The 15,905-nt window shown below is 36.6% G+C and overlaps 1 protein-coding gene across 1 annotated transcript; it reads left to right on the forward strand.

Annotated features, from left to right (window-relative positions):
- The first annotated feature begins 1,090 nt into the window (after positions 1-1,090).
- On the forward strand, positions 1,091-15,902 carry LOC132558287 (progesterone-induced-blocking factor 1-like). The gene is made up of 15 exons (XM_060222831.1): positions 1,091-1,689; positions 2,067-2,186; positions 2,623-2,756; positions 3,422-3,530; positions 3,661-3,842; positions 5,647-5,772; positions 6,449-6,547; positions 9,591-9,756; positions 10,519-10,669; positions 10,930-11,020; positions 11,490-11,592; positions 12,830-12,960; positions 13,781-13,865; positions 14,075-14,254; positions 15,099-15,902. Exons 1-15 carry the CDS (start codon positions 1,138-1,140, stop codon positions 15,192-15,194), a joined length of 2,325 nt encoding a protein of 774 aa, XP_060078814.1. The 5' UTR covers positions 1,091-1,137; the 3' UTR covers positions 15,195-15,902.
- The last annotated feature ends 3 nt before the right edge of the window (positions 15,903-15,905 follow it).

Here is a 15,905-nt window from a genome sequence, read left to right on the forward strand (position 1 = left end):
TAAGGTATTATGTAGTGAAAAATTTAGGAATTGAAAATGATAAAAAATGTTCAGAAACTTAAGTTTCACCAGCACTTAAGTTTCCTGGACCTGGAAGGGGACAGTCAATACATAGGATAGAATATCCTAGAACTAGGAGGGGACTATCAGACTTAAGAGACTTGAGAGAGGAAAATCAGACTCCTAGAGGACATCTTTTACTTGTGAAAGGGACAATCAGACTTAAGAGAGGATGACATAGAGTTTGAAGGCAACAGCAGAGTGGACACCCCAGCCTTGGGCATCTTTGCAAGTCAAATGTGGTTAGTGATCTTAACCCCAGTAAGATCTGACTTAGCAATGGAATTCTAGCCTTTGGAGATGACAATCGGACATATGACTGGGCATTCTAGACTTGGGAAATGACAATTAAACAGGGCATGCAAGATGTTGGAGGGGACAATTAGGCTCAGAAGAGGACATTCTTCACTATATATATATAACATGTAGGTGTCTTCATGTACCTCTGGAAGATCAAGGATAAACTTGGGAGGGACAGTCAGACTTTGGAGAAGGCATTCCAGATTTTCTGTCCAACAATGATGGATCTACTTTATGGACATGATAACAAATTTGTGTTATCTACCTACATAAACGTTTAATCTATGTAAATACTATTACAATCTGTACATTGTGTTACGCAATGGTTTCTGAATGGCCTTGATAGTTGACAATGTGACCATGACCTAAGACAGAAATTTATACTGGTCTTCCGCAGGTCAATTTGCATAAATTGATAAAAATGCTGGAATTGACTAGCTGTTTAGATTGATCACCATAAGATTAAAACCTATGATGGGGCTACGGTAATTTACCATGACGTTACCCTGTTTGAGAAACTTGTACAAAAAAATACGAGTTACTTCCCTTCGATTATTCAGTTTTCCGCGGAAGATGCACAAGTTTGAACATGTAAAGTCCTAATCTTTAATGCGTTTGTTTTGATCTGCCAAACGTATGCATACTTTCAAGACGTGGGACGACCCAGACGATAAACATAAGAAAAATTGGAAATGGCTCTTTGGTTTAAACGTCAACCGTAAACATCAAATGATCTGCTGCTAATCATTTCAGGAACAGGAATAGCTACCTATAAAAATGGCTGCCAACGATTTATCGAAAACATTCGATGAAATCGAATCGGACGAATTGAGTGGATTGGAAACAACAGCTCCAACCGATTTGACTCTGTCACCGGACCGAGATGTCGAAAGACGAGACAGGAAAACAAAAATCACACGGCAGTTAATCGAAAAGAAACAGTTAACACATGATCTACAATTGCTTAGAATAGAGCTTTCACAGAAAAATTTAAACATGGAGAACATGAAAGCGCAGTCGTTACAAAAAGTGGAAGAACTTGAAGAGAAACTCCATGATGCTTTGCATGAAAAGCAAATTTTGACCGCTCGTTTAGAATCCCAGCTAAGTATACAGGAGCAGGAATCAAGAAGAAGACAAGAATTAATTAAAAGTGAATTAGAAGATGTTAGACAACGACAGAAACATTTAGAATCGACAAATGAAAGGTTGCAAGAGAAGGCAGGAAATGTGAGAAGGACACTGAACGATTTAGATTTATTCGAAGATAAATATTATGAGCTGCGCAGCCAGAGCGAAGAAGATATATCTTTGAGAGATTTTGTTGCGGTATGGTTACACAATGTTTAATTTTGTACACCAGATTTATTTAATGATCCGATGATCGTTAACCAATACAAATTATCCAGATAATGAACCTATGTTCAAAGTCCTGTTTTCCCGTCCCAAGGCATCTAGAAGTATGTACTTGTTTGCATGATTGGGTAAAAATACTGTTTTAATCAACTCGTCCAATATACTGGGTCCTGATGTGCCACTGATCTAAATGTTCACTATGACAGATGTACATGAATATCAAAGTCCAGCAATTATAAATAAATAGCTCTTCATATAGTTGATAGTAAATATGTTTAAGTAATAAAATTGATACGATGAAAATTTTACTTTTTACAAGTTATGTTTTAGTATATGATTTGTACCTGCAGATGCGTTTGTATGAGGCTGTACGTCCACTGAAGGCAGAGATTGACCAGTTACGACTAAGGAACAAGACACTAGAGGAGGAGACAAACTCATATTCCAAAGATGTTGTAGAGCTACATGAGGTAGAGTACTAGCAGTAGAATGTGTTGCAGTTTGAAGATGTAGTAGAGCTATATGTAGTAGTGGTAGGACATGTAGCTTTGCAATATGAAGGAGATCATTCCCAAGTAGTAAGAAGAAGGAAGAAGGTACTAAAGCTAAGGATGGTGTTAAAGTCTGGTGGTAGAAGTTCATTTCAACAAATGTTATATACAAGTAGATCAGAAGACAAGCATGTTCTAGTAAAATCTTTTCCATAACAGGTTTTATATTATGGATATAATTACCAGCTCCTTTAGAGATAAGTATCTATCGCTTATATTAGTTGTGATTGAATTGTAGTTGTTGTAAGAATTGTATCTTGTATAATTTACTTTACTATATGTCATATAGCTAAAAACTCTGTTACATATATAGTGGAGTATGAACTCACACATAGAGCTTACTTTCTAATTACAGAAACTTGATGAAGAACGTCAGAGTCATGGTGAACTACGTGTGAAGTATCAGAAAGTGTCCATGGAGTATGCTGATACCAAGTCAAAAGTTAAGGTTGATGACTACCGTGTGGAGAACTATGACAGGGTTAAAGGGTAAATGCATGCATATATAGTGGTATATCCTGTATCCTGACTATTTGTAACATACATTGTAACTGAGCTTAGGAATCGGCTCTAAGAAACCCTTGAAAAGTCTCATAACACCTTTGTTAACCAGTAACTCATTAAAAGGTTAAAGGATTATTTTAACCTTGTGGTGGTGGCAGGATGTTTTGTACAATCTCTTTGTCATTGTGAACTATAATTTGACTTCAATCAAAGGATAATTAAGAAATGGAAACATACTTGTACATATACCACCCATCTCTTTTTAATAGAAATGATCTGGACACTGATTTTAGTCTTACTAAGGAAATGGAGCTATAATTTAAATGAAAGTCTAGATCAAAGGAAGTGAAAGAGAAAATTTAAGTCACACTGACCAGATTAACAGAAGACTGTATGTGTACTAGGTAATATCATAAAAGAGATAGAAAAATACTCCTTACAAACTCCCTCCATTAAAATTTGCTGGAGCATAAACTTCTTTCTAAAATCATCATAGTAGAGTTCATAGCTGATGATCTCAGATTGGTAACTGGATACATGAAGGAAAGTGAAAAATAAATAGATCATGATGATAAGGACAGAACATTTCCCACACTCTTCAAGTTTGTGTAATGATAAATTGTATGTAACTTCTCCTGTCTTGTTTCCAGTGACAGAGACAACTTGGAGTCTGACATCCTTGATTTACAGCGCCAGTTGTCGGTCCTTGATGGTGCTCATAAAAGTCTACAGAAGGAAAGGGATGATCTCTATAGTGATGTAGGTTACAATCCTGAAAATGAGAAAAGTTTTACTGATTGGTTTTAAATTAATTACAAAGGGATGACATCTCTATAGTTACATAACTGCTTCTTTGTCTGACCATGTGTATATCTGTGTTTTATGTCAGTGTACAGCAGCCAAGCAATCTCTGTCCCTCCTCAAACAAGACAAGGAGTATCTCACCAAGCAGGTGTCTGACCTCTCCAACCGTATCACTTTCTCTGAGGAGAAGTCTCAACAGAGTGCTCTAAATCTAGAGGATGCCAAGAGGTCACGTGAAGAAATGTATGAAAAATATGTCAGCTCCAGGTAAAGTATTAATTCACTTGCTTTATTCAAATCTTTGTGTTTCTGAAGACTACTAAACAAGGAATGTATTTGATGATATACAAGGAGTTGAGATGAATTGGATTTGTTGAAGAGTAATATTGTTAACATTTGTCTTTATGTATTGCTAGGTGCTCAGTAGGTAAATATCAATACAAGCCATTTGTAATTTCTTACACATCATGTAAATTGACTTTCAGTGCACGAGATAGATTAGAAAAATAAGGTGAGGGTTGGGGTATTTTTATGTGAGCCTCTACTTACATAGTTTTAGTGTACACCAGTCTTAAATCATGGTGTATATATACTGAGAGGAAAAAGAAATGCAATTAGGAATATCCAGGTCAACTACGGGAAATAGAAAAGGGGTTTAGAATGTAATTATGGTGTAACTGGAAGATAGTTGACCACTGTCATTTACGAGAATTTCATTCGTGTACGTTAAGTAAACCTTTCAAATTAGACGTTGATTCAAGAGTACCCCACTCAAAATTAAGTGCGTTCTGGACCCATCAATATTGTGTGTTCCCCAACTGAGCGACGTTGATTGGAGGATTCGGCCTACGTCTTATCCTTCTGTCCAACTCGTCCCATAAATGTTCTATTGGGGAGAGGTCAGGGCTGTATGGGGGCGAGTCTAGGTTGGGGACATTGTTTGCTATGAGATAACCACGGCAAACCCTCTCTACATGCGATGGGGCATTGTCCTGCTGAAACGTCAGTTGACGCTGCTGTACTAGAGGAACAAATGCGGCGCTAGGACTTGAACTCTATAGCGGACGGCCGTGAGATTTCCCTGAATAACGACCAGAGGAGTCTTGATACCATGCGCAATCCCTCCCCATACCATGACCGATCCTCCTCCAAAGCGGTCATTCTTGTGGGTACGTCTATAGACATGATGTCGGTCGTCTGCCCGGTAATGCGAAAACGTGGACTCATCAGAGAACAGGGCCCTTCTCCAACGTTGCATTGGGAAGCGTCTTATGGAATGTGCGTTCAGCCATTGCATTCGTCTGGCACGTCACCACGCATTATGCTGTGGGCTAAAATATGGCAGCCGTGGTCTAAGACCAAAGGCACGCAGTCGAGTACACACTGTTTTTGGATCAATTGGAACATGATGACGCCCAATTGTGTTCCTTGCTGTTTCTGGGGCCGCCAGAAAGCGATTGCGTAGATGCGAAAGTTGCATTGTCCTATCCTGCTGACGCATCGTCACATGAGGGTGACTGCTTCGGAGACGGTCTGCAACCCTACCAGTGGCATGAAGTCTTTGGATGAGACGGCAAATGTTTGATGGATGGACTCCAAATTGATTAGCAACCTGATTGTACGGGGTACCTTGCATAAGAAGTGCAATGGCACGACTCCTGTCAACTTCGGACAGTCATGGCATTTTACGGTGAACTGTTTATGCATAAAATGTGGGAAATCAAGACAGATATGTCTGAAGATTGGCACACAGTATATCGTGCTTTTGTCTCTTATTCTTTTGCACAAGGGACGTGCGCAGTTTAGTTATGCATCAGTGATTTTAATACCGTACCATAGGGACCTAACTCAAATGCACACATTTGTCAAATTTCAAGGGTGTATGTCAAAGATTTAATTTACAATATCAACTTTCTGCTAATTGCGTTTCTTTTTGCTCTCAGTATATAATAATGAAAATGAGATCTAGTCAAGAAGTAAAATCTATGTAACATATCAGAGTAGCGAAGGATTGTTACTCCATGTAAAGTGGTTATTTGGAAATTCAGTAGAATGTGTTATGTTTCCCCAGAGATCAATACAAAACAGAATATGAAAACAAACTGAAGGATGAACTGGAACAGATCAGGACTCGGACAAATGCGGAGATAGACAGACTTCGGACAAGTACACGAGAGATGTATGAGCGTGAGAATAGGTGAGTAATTAATACATTGAAATGCATATGATTCAGGTCAGAGATAAATCATTTGATTTTTGCATTATTGAAACTAGAAAGTATATACAAACTCTTGTACTCAGTACATTATATAGTGTATAAAACATTAAATATTTCTCCACCCATAAATAGTATATATTGTCCTCTGCTGACATTTTCATGATTAAGCATCTTCTGTTAAATTCTTTTTTGAAATCTTACAATAACTATCAGATTGGGGAAACAAGTTTTAGTGTTCTAGTCATAGAAAGAACTGTTGTTCTTCTACTTTGCGGATGGAGGAAGTTGGTGTTGGTATTTTCATTGTGACAATAGAACTGCTAAGTAGTAACTTAAGGTTGTAACTCCTGTTTTTGTCACCAAGCAGATCTATTCTGTCTGATCCTAGTCTGAGATGACAATTCTTGCCCCAGATTAATCAGGATATTTTATTTCTCATTACACAGTTCTACAGGCTCAGCTCTAACTAAACCAGATAGAAGTTTTGAATATGTTGATGTAGCAAGTATTGATCTGTGTAACATTTGTTAAAAAAAATAGAGAAAAAATGAATCCATTTCTGATGTTTAAAGATAATTTCTGACACAGGTTACTTCAGTACCATGACTGCCTTTTCACTGTGTTCTAGAACTTTGATGAAAGATTTTGTTTTTAGAAATTTAAGAGAGGCAAGAGAAATGGCCATATCAGAGCGAGATCGTGCTCAGGCTGCTGAGAGAGAAACAACTGCAAAATATGATCACCTTTTGACAGAGTAAGTGTAGAAAGTGAAGACATTACATACCTAGGAAATGTGGTGATATACCTTAATATACCTCTTATCTACACAGTGAATGGCTTACATAGCTTGTGTATGTTATACTATGTATCAGGGCTAGCTCTGGGTAAAAATTCAGTTTCGCCAAACCAATTTCTTTTTTTGCTGTAAGCGCGCAAACAGATTCCGGAACTCACCCTCACCCCAGGAGCCCTTTAATTCCCTCATATAATAAAAACACATATGCTAATTATATAATTACATTATTTATTCACTGTTTTAACAACAATACATCAAACATAACACAGTATATGGTAAATAGCTTATAAACATGAAACTTTTACATGTATTACAGGCCTTCTGCATCTCTACAGTTTGCTGTTGTGTTGCCAAAGCAGCAGAGTGAGAGTTCTCATCTGTAAAATTGAAAATAAAATTTAGAATAGAATTGGACATTTGCAGAGAGATACAGGATTACATTGAACCTTATTTTACACCATCAAAGTATTATACTTATTACAGTAACTTCCTAATTCCTTTCTAATTCATGTGCCAAGCAGGCTGTAATGAGTAACTACATTGTACCATCCTCTAGGCTGTATAGTATTTCTGAATTACTTAATCTAATTTTACATAATTTTCTGTTCATAAATGATGAATAGTTGTATATACCTGATCCTTTCTCATGCTTAACCAAGCACTCTTTCTTCATGATACTGCAGCCATTAGTGAAACTAATTCTAACGGAGCTTTTGCTCTGGGTCATATTTTAGCCAAGGCCTGCCAATTTCCCAACTATCTAGATACTTTCTTGAACTACTGTCCTTGTTAGTAACTTGATCAGGACTATCATTTTCCTTTACAATAGATGGTGTCTTAAAACCAAATGATGACAATCTGGGTACTTTCCCATCCCTATCACTAAAGGGGAGTTTACGTTTTCCCATTTCATCTAACGATCTATCCTCAGTGAAGGGCCAAAACTGATGTGACCAAAATATATACAAAAATATAAAAGAAAAATTGGCAACATAGTGTAAAAACAACAAAAAGGGTAAGAAGCCCATTTCGGGCCCTTTCAAATACAATATTTCACTAAGTTATGTCTGCAGAAATCATAAACCTGTGCCCAATTAACGACATCGACACACCTAATGATCGACCTACCGTAAGCCAATTCCCGATAAAACAACATCTTTCCTTCAGCCAACTTACCTTATTGTTCACGGCAGAGGCTATCTCGGATTGAGACAATGGAGACATCATTGGATAATTGGCGATTTTCATTACAGGCGTGTTGCTATTTAGACAGGTAAACGTTTCTGTCAAAACACAAAAGAGTTCCGATAGCTGACATTGCCCCAGCTGCGGGAGTCAGTCAGCCGTGACCGTGTAGTACACAACGATGTCGGAGCAAAATTTACCTGTGTCAATCGTTACAAATAAGTTAAACGCCAGTGATTTTTCTCTACAATCATCGGTGACTCGAAATGTCTGTAATCTGCATTTTCGCCAATAGAAATTTGAAATCGCCAATCTCATTTCACTTTCGCCAATGGCGCCATTGGCGATCGCCAGCGCGAGCCCTGTGTATCCTTGTGGTTTTCAACAAATCAATTTTAAGTCATTCTTTGACACATCGCCAATGTATTAAAATGTTCTTTTCTACAGGTAAATCATTGATATACAAGTATTTCGTGATAAAGTAAAGCCATGTCATTATTTTCCTGTTTAATTGTATTACATAAAGTAGTTCCCCAATATTGTATGTAGCTATATAATCCACCAGTATTACATAAAGTAGTTCCCAGATATTGTATGTAGCTATATAATCCACCAGTATTACATAAAGTAGTTCCCCAATATTGTATGTAGCTATATAATCCACCAGTATTACATAAAGTAGTTCCCCAATATTGTATGTAGCTATATAATCCACCAGTATTACATAAAGTAGTTCCCCAATATTGTATGTAGCTATATAATCCACCAGTATTACATAAAGTAGTTCCCCAATATTGTATGTAGCTATATAATCCACCAGTATTACATAAAGTAGTTCCCCAATATTGTATGTAGCTATATAATCCACCAGTATTACATAAAGTAGTTCCCCAATATTGTATGTAGCTATATAATCCACCAGTATTACATAAAGTAGTTCCCCAATATTGTATGTAGCTATATAATCCACCAGTATTACATAAAGTAGTTCCCCAATATTGTATGTAGCTATATAATCCACCAGTATTACATAAAGTAGTTCCCAGATATTGTATGTAGCTATATAATCCACCAGTATTACATAAAGTAGTTCCCAGATATTGTATGTAGCTATATAATCCACCAGTATTACATAAAGTAGTTCCCAGATATTGTATGTAGCTATATAATCCACCAGTATTACATAAAGTAGTTCCCAGATATTGTATGTAGCTATATAATCCACCAGTATTACATAAAGTAGTTCCCAGATATTGTATGTAGCTATATAATTCACCAGTATTACATAAAGTAGTTCCCAGATATTGTATGTAGCTATATAATCCACCAGTATTACATAAAGTAGTTCCCAGATATTGTATGTAGCTATATAATCCACCAGTATTACATAAAGTAGTTCCCAGATATTGTATGTAGCTATATAATCCACCAGTATTACATAAAGTAGTTCCCAGATATTGTATGTAGCTATATAATCCACCAGTATTACATAAAGTAGTTCCCAGATATTGTATGTAGCTATATAATCCACCAGTATTACATAAAGTAGTTCCCAGATATTGTATGTAGCTATATAATCCACCAGTATTACATAAAGTAGTTCCCAGATATTGTATGTAGCTATATAATCCACCAGTATTACATAAAGTAGTTCCCAGATATTGTATGTAGCTATATAATCCACCAGTATTACATAAAGTAGTTCCCAGATATTGTATGTAGCTATATAATCCACCAGTATTACATAAAGTAGTTCCCAGATATTGTATGTAGCTATATAATCCACCAGTATTACAGAGTATTATATTTTATCTAGATTTAGACAGCTGCAGATGAGCGGAGATTCACAACTTTCAGAACTGAAGAATGAGGTGAAGATTAAGGGTTTTGAAGCAGAGAGAACACAGTTAGTCCACGAACAGACTGTCCGAAACCTGACAGAGAGTCAGCTGGAAGTCGAGAAACTTCAGAAGAAAAATGAAGTAAATCAATTCTTATTTCCTCTGTTAAAGTCACCTGTTTATAAAAAAAAATTTATTGCAGAATAATGTGATATGTTGTCATGTGATAATACTAATACTAAAAAAAAATGCCTCTATTTTTACATTCATTGAATACTATCTGATGCTGTCCTATGTCATTTCCCTTCCCCAGATACAAGGTCATTAAGTGCATTTTGTTAGGGTATGTGATAGTGTTTTTACAGTTTGTAGCAGTTTGTTATATTTTTTTGTAATGGAAGTTCGTTGAAAAATAAAGCTTAGAGCTGTGGGATGATAAAGTAGGACATTTACGTGGCCTGGTACTGTATCAGTTGAATGCAATAACTGTAGTAACTTGAAGTTTTTGCTTATAAATAATGGCTTTTAAGACGTAGTAGTTGAATTGATGGATGTTGATTCAAAATGTAACACGAGACAAGTCTGTAAATAATAATTTAAAAAAGAGAGAACCACTGGAGATAATGTTTAGATTATTTTCTGAAGCACAATTAATTATAGACAGATTATGATATGGATGATTTGTAATTCTTTTGAACACATGAGGGCTTAACACAAATGATTTTCACCAAATCTCCCAAATTCTTCATCATTCTTTAATATCATACATATAGCTGGACTCCATGCTTGGTATTTTGTATGTTTCGTAAGCTTGCTGTCTGATGTGTACTACAACCTAGAGCAGATCTGTGCACAAACAAATTTTGTGAGTCAGTCTTACTGTGTTTATGTACTGTTTTATAGGTATTAACCAAGGAGTACTACAGTCTTCAGGGTTCTATGGACAAACGCATCCTAGAGCTGGAATCAGAGATGTCAGATAAACAATCTAAACTTATAGCTTATGAGAAAATAGAAAAGGAGCTGGACGATGTGGTCATGCAGGCTGCAGAAGGTACTGTCAAGGGCTAGTAAACTGTCAGGGTTTTGTAAATTGTCAAGGTCATGTAAACTGTTAACTGTCAAGGTCATGTAAACTGTCAAGGTCATATGAAGGTTATGTGAACTGCCAGGATAATGTAACTACCCAGTAAATATGATGCAGTGTGTTTATCCACAGATTGATGGCTGCTAGTTTTGATGTGATTCTTCTATATGTGATTGTTGTATAGAATGTAGACAGCTGTAGTTACATAGTAATTTGTCTCACTCCAGTGGATGATGAACAGGAAGCTGAGAAAGTGCTGTTTTCCTATGGTTATGGAGCTAATATGCCCAGCACAGCGAAGAGGAGGCTGCAACAGAGGTGGGTTTAATAGCTGGGTAAATACAGATGAGAAAATCAGAATTTGTTATAAGCGTTTTACATAGGTGAGACTCTTCACATGTATATTTGGTGCAGATGTTTGTAACCACAGGTGAAGGTGACATCAGGTCTTCCATTTTAAAGTGTTGAATTGTCATAATTTGGCTTTTATTGTCATGTGAATGATAACTTCTATTTACATTAACTGACACTTGCACTTGTGAATAGTTAACTATCTCAACTGTTTATCACCAGCTGCAATGTCTTTTTGAAAGACCAGTCATTTTATCAGTGTACCATGACCACCTCAGTGTCTCTACAATTATGATGTCCCAATAGTCACATTATTAATGATATTTATTTGTCTACCATACAATGTATTTCTGTTTGGTGAGTTTTTTTTTTATATGGGGGAAGGTTTGTGTTCATTCTATGGTATAATTTGAAACTCAGATCATTGTGTTTTCAGTGTACATCTAGCCAGGAGGGTCCTGCAATTGGAAAAAATCAACACCAACTTGAAAAAGGATGTTGAGCGAGAAAAGAACAAGATAAGACAGCTGGCTGAGGAGGTAATTAACACGTTTGTGATAAGACAGCTGGCTGAGGAGGTAATTAACACGTTTGTGATAAGACAGCTGGCTGAGGAGGTAATTAACACGTTTGTTTGTGATAAGACAGCTGGCTGAGGAGGTAATTAACACGTTTGTTTGTGATAAGACAGCTGGCTGAGGAGGTAATTAACACGTTTGTTTGTGATAAGACAGCTGGCTGAGGAGGCAATTAACACGTTTGTTTGTGATAAGACAGCTGGCTGAGGAGGTAATTAACACGTTTGTTTGTGATAAGACAGCTGGCTGAGGAGGTAATTAACATGTTTGTTTGTGATTAGACAGCTGGCTGAGGAGGTAATTAACACGTTTGTTTGTGATTAGACAGCTGGCTGAGGAGGTAATTAACACGTTTGTTTGTGATTAGACAGCTGGCTGTAGAGGTAATTAACACGTTTGTTTGTGATTAGACAGCCGGCTGAGGGGGTAATTAACACGTTTGTTTGTGATTAGACAGCTGGCTGAAGAGGTAATTAACATGTTTGTTTGTGATTAGACAGCTGGCTGAAGAGGTAATTAACAGGTTTGTTTGTGATAAGACAGCTGGCTGAGGAGGTAATTAACATGTTTGTTTGTGATAAGACAGCTGGCTGAGGAGGTAATTAACATGTTTGTTTGTGATAAGACAGCTGGCTGAGGAGGTAATTAACATGTTTGTTTGTGATAAGACAGCTGGCTGAAGAGGTAATTAACATGTTTGTTTGTGATAAGACAGCTGGCTGAGGAGGTAATTAACATGTTTGTTTGTGATAAGACAGCTGGCTGAGGAGGTAATTAACATGTTTGTTTGTGATAAGACAGCTGGCTGAAGAGGTAATTAACACGTTTGTTTGTGATAAGACAGCTGGCTGAAGAGGTAATTAACATGTTTGTTTGTGATTAGACAGCTGGCTGAAGAGGTAATTAACACGTTTGTTTGTGATTAGACAGCTGGCTGAAGAGGTAATTAACATGTTTGTTTGTGATAAGACAGCTGGCTGAGGAGGTAATTAACATGTTTGTTTGTGATAAGACAGCTGGCTGAAGAGGTAATTAACATGTTTGTTTGTGATAGTTTGTCTGAGGAGGTAATTATTACATTTGTTTGTGATAGTTGGTCTGATGTTTGAAGTAGCAGAATTATCTGTATAATAATGCTAATGTTTGAACTCAACATAATATTATCAATAATGACATAGAATTAATGTCTTTTTTTCAGCTTAAAAATAGCAATTCTTTATTGGACCAAGCACAGCAGCCATATAATTATCTGATCGAGAGCATACGGCAGAGGGATGCCAGCCTTCAGAAACAAAAGGAATATATTAACAGTTTGGAACATGACAAGGAGTAAGTATGGACAGAAACAAGTAGTAAATGATTACAGAATAAAGCCCAGAACAGATTTTATAATTAGGGCCCCGCACGAAAGTGTAAGTGCCCTATAGTCATCAGTGTCTGTCCGACCGTCTCTCTGTCCAGCCATCTATCTGTCAGCATTTTTGTTTCCATACAATAACTTGAGTTTTCTTGGGCTGATTAACCTCAAACTTCCTACAGTAATTCCTTATTGAATGTGCTTGTATGGGATTGCTTTTCAGCTTCAAAGGTCAAAGCCACTGTTACCATAAATAGAAAATTAGTTTCCTTGTGAAAAATAAAGTTTGCTTTGGCCAATCTAAACCAAAATTCATACAGTACTTCCTTACTGAAAGTGTTAGGTTAAGATTGCTTTACAGTTTCGAAGGTTAAATGTCAAGGTCACTGGTATAATAAATAGGAAAATCAGTAACTCCTTGCTTTGACCAAAAAAGTCATATGTTTTCCTTCTTCTGAGAGGAATGGGGAGATTGGGAAATTCCAGTCAAATAGCGGGGCCCTTGCTAAACTGTCAGTGGTGTAGTTACACTTGAGTATAGTTATATCCTGTGCTGGGTTCAGTTTTCCTTACCAATGGAGGTTTGTGTTTCTCAGGAAGCTGAAAAACATACTTGTCTGTGCTTTTGTGGTTTTATCTTTCTCTACATAAGATGGGCCTTCATTACGTTGTTCAATGATGAAGTCACCAGCAACTACAAGGAGATGGGACCTCAATGTTGATGGCCTACAGTCAATTTTAAACAGGTCAGACTGGGAATGTAGAAGTATATCTACTTTATATCTTTTTCAGAGCTTTGGAAAAGGAGAGAGAAGATATTGTGAGGACAAAAAACCAAATGTCTCTAGATTTGGAACGACTTTTGAACCAGAAAGAGGTTTGTGATTCACAAAGTTTATAAATTAAGGCTCTTTCAGAGAAATAAAAATTAATGAATTGTAGAATACATGTTGTTTTGTCAACATATCTCCTACATAGAATAGTGTGAGTTTGTGTAGCTCCCTCAGTCCTACCTTTATTTGATCTCCTTTACTTTGCTGCCAACAAGTTGATTTAGGATTTAATCATTGGTATTGTTCTTTTCAGGAAATGTCTGTTATGAAGCAAGTTGTGATGAACTTATCAATACATCAAACAGGAACCAAGAAAACATCTGTTGTCCCACAGGACACTGTAAAGCCAAAAAGTTCAATTGTCCATGCTCCGCATAACACGTTTGAGCCGCAGGATGACCCTAATATTCTCAAGCCTGGATCTATTTCACTGGTAATACATCATTAAGCTAGGATTGTGATACTTAATCCTGGATTTATGTTGATAAGATTAATCCTCAGTCCCGGGATATGTTGTCTGCAACAATGAAATTGGGAAGACATTCTTAACTTTCTCTCTCTCTCTCTCTTTTTTTTTTTTTAGAAAATAACACCATATTTAGCTAAGATAAAAAGTCTACCTAAGGTTGTAAAACAGAATGGAAAATCACAGGGATTGGATTACACTCTTTCTGCTATATCCTAAGAGCTAGATTATACTGTCTGGGTCTACCTCGATGCTGTAAATGAGAAATGTAGAATATGAGTAATATAACAGGGTTATCAATACTTGTACCCAAGTTATCAGTACTCGTACCCTAGTAATCAATACTTGTACCCTAGTTATCAATACTTGTACCCAAGTTTTCAATACTTGTACCCTAGTTATCAGTACTTGTACCCAAGTTATCAGTACTTATATCCAAGTTATCAATACTTGTATCCTAGTTATCAATACTTGTACCCTAGTTATCAATACTTGTACCCTAGTTAACAGTACTTATATCCAAGTTATCAGTACTTGTTCTCAAGTTATCAGTACTTGTACCCTAGTTATCAATACTTGTACCCAAGTTATCAATACTTGTATCCTAGTTATCAATACTTGTATCCTAGTTATCAATACTTGTACCCAAGTTATCAGTACTTGTACCCTAGTTATCAGTACTTATATCGAAGTTATCAGTATTTGTACATATTGTTTGACCAGCTTGGTCATAAGGATATATCTCATAAATGGTTTAGGTTAAAAAGGTCAAAGATCAAACTTAATCTTATTCGGATTTATTGTGTTACAGACTCGAGACAAATCACAATGGGCCAAGAAACTGAAACAGAGGAACATGTCAGAACAGCCGAAATATTCACAAGTGTATGCTACAGCAACGTCCTAACCCTCGCTTCTTCTGCTGCTAAGCAACGCAAAATATTCACATCAGACGGGGAAACAGCAACATATTCACAGCAAACTGTGGGAAAACAGTGATTACTTATGTCAGTTTTGATGTGCAAATGATTTTCCGTAAGATTGATTATTTCAGTCAGATTTCTGTGCCTCACAAAGATGTAAAGTTACATAAGTGGGAGATGAGTCACTGTCAGCTCCGCCCTCTGGTTGGTTGTCTGTGGTATAATTATCTACAGATTAGTTTATAAGTTATATCAGTAAATCATGATACTGAACTAGAAAACACCCATCTACATGTAGAAGTCATGAGATCTAAACAGTGAAAGGACCTAGGAATCTTTTTACAGATTGATGACGATTATCTTAATTTCCTTCAATGTTTGACCAGCATTTGTTGTTAATCATCCTGAGATACACTGAAGCAGCATGTGATTTTTTCTATTTTAACTTTTGGTGTGAATTGTTTACATCAAGTACATGGTGCTGAAGTCTTGATGGCTTGGTCAGTCACTTCACCTGATTGTACAGTACTCCTTTTAAGACTTTCAGAAAAATACGCATCAAACCTAGCTAGAACAGCATAACTGTGAGTCAGGTGACCCTGATATTGATATAAGTATACACTCTGGTGATATTGTATATATATTTGTAACAAAATATTTAAAGTGATTAAAATCATGTATGTAATAATGCTGAT

This window comes from Ylistrum balloti, unplaced genomic scaffold (assembly GCF_031769215.1).
Source record: "Ylistrum balloti isolate Yb309-2 unplaced genomic scaffold, AGI_CSIRO_Ybal_v1 Utg370778, whole genome shotgun sequence".
Taxonomy (NCBI): Eukaryota; Metazoa; Mollusca; class Bivalvia; order Pectinida; family Pectinidae; genus Ylistrum; species Ylistrum balloti.

Bases quoted from the DNA above. Each gene is read 5' to 3' on its own strand.
- LOC132558287 (XM_060222831.1), top strand. From the start codon at position 1,138: ATGGCTGCCAACGATTTATCGAAAACATTCGATGAAATCGAATCGGAC. The intron at 3,843-5,646 runs GTAAAGTATTAA...ATGTTTCCCCAG, and splicing joins GAAAAATATGTCAGCTCCAG to AGATCAATACAAAACAGAAT. The intron at 5,773-6,448 runs GTGAGTAATTAA...TTTTGTTTTTAG, and splicing joins ATGTATGAGCGTGAGAATAG to AAATTTAAGAGAGGCAAGAG.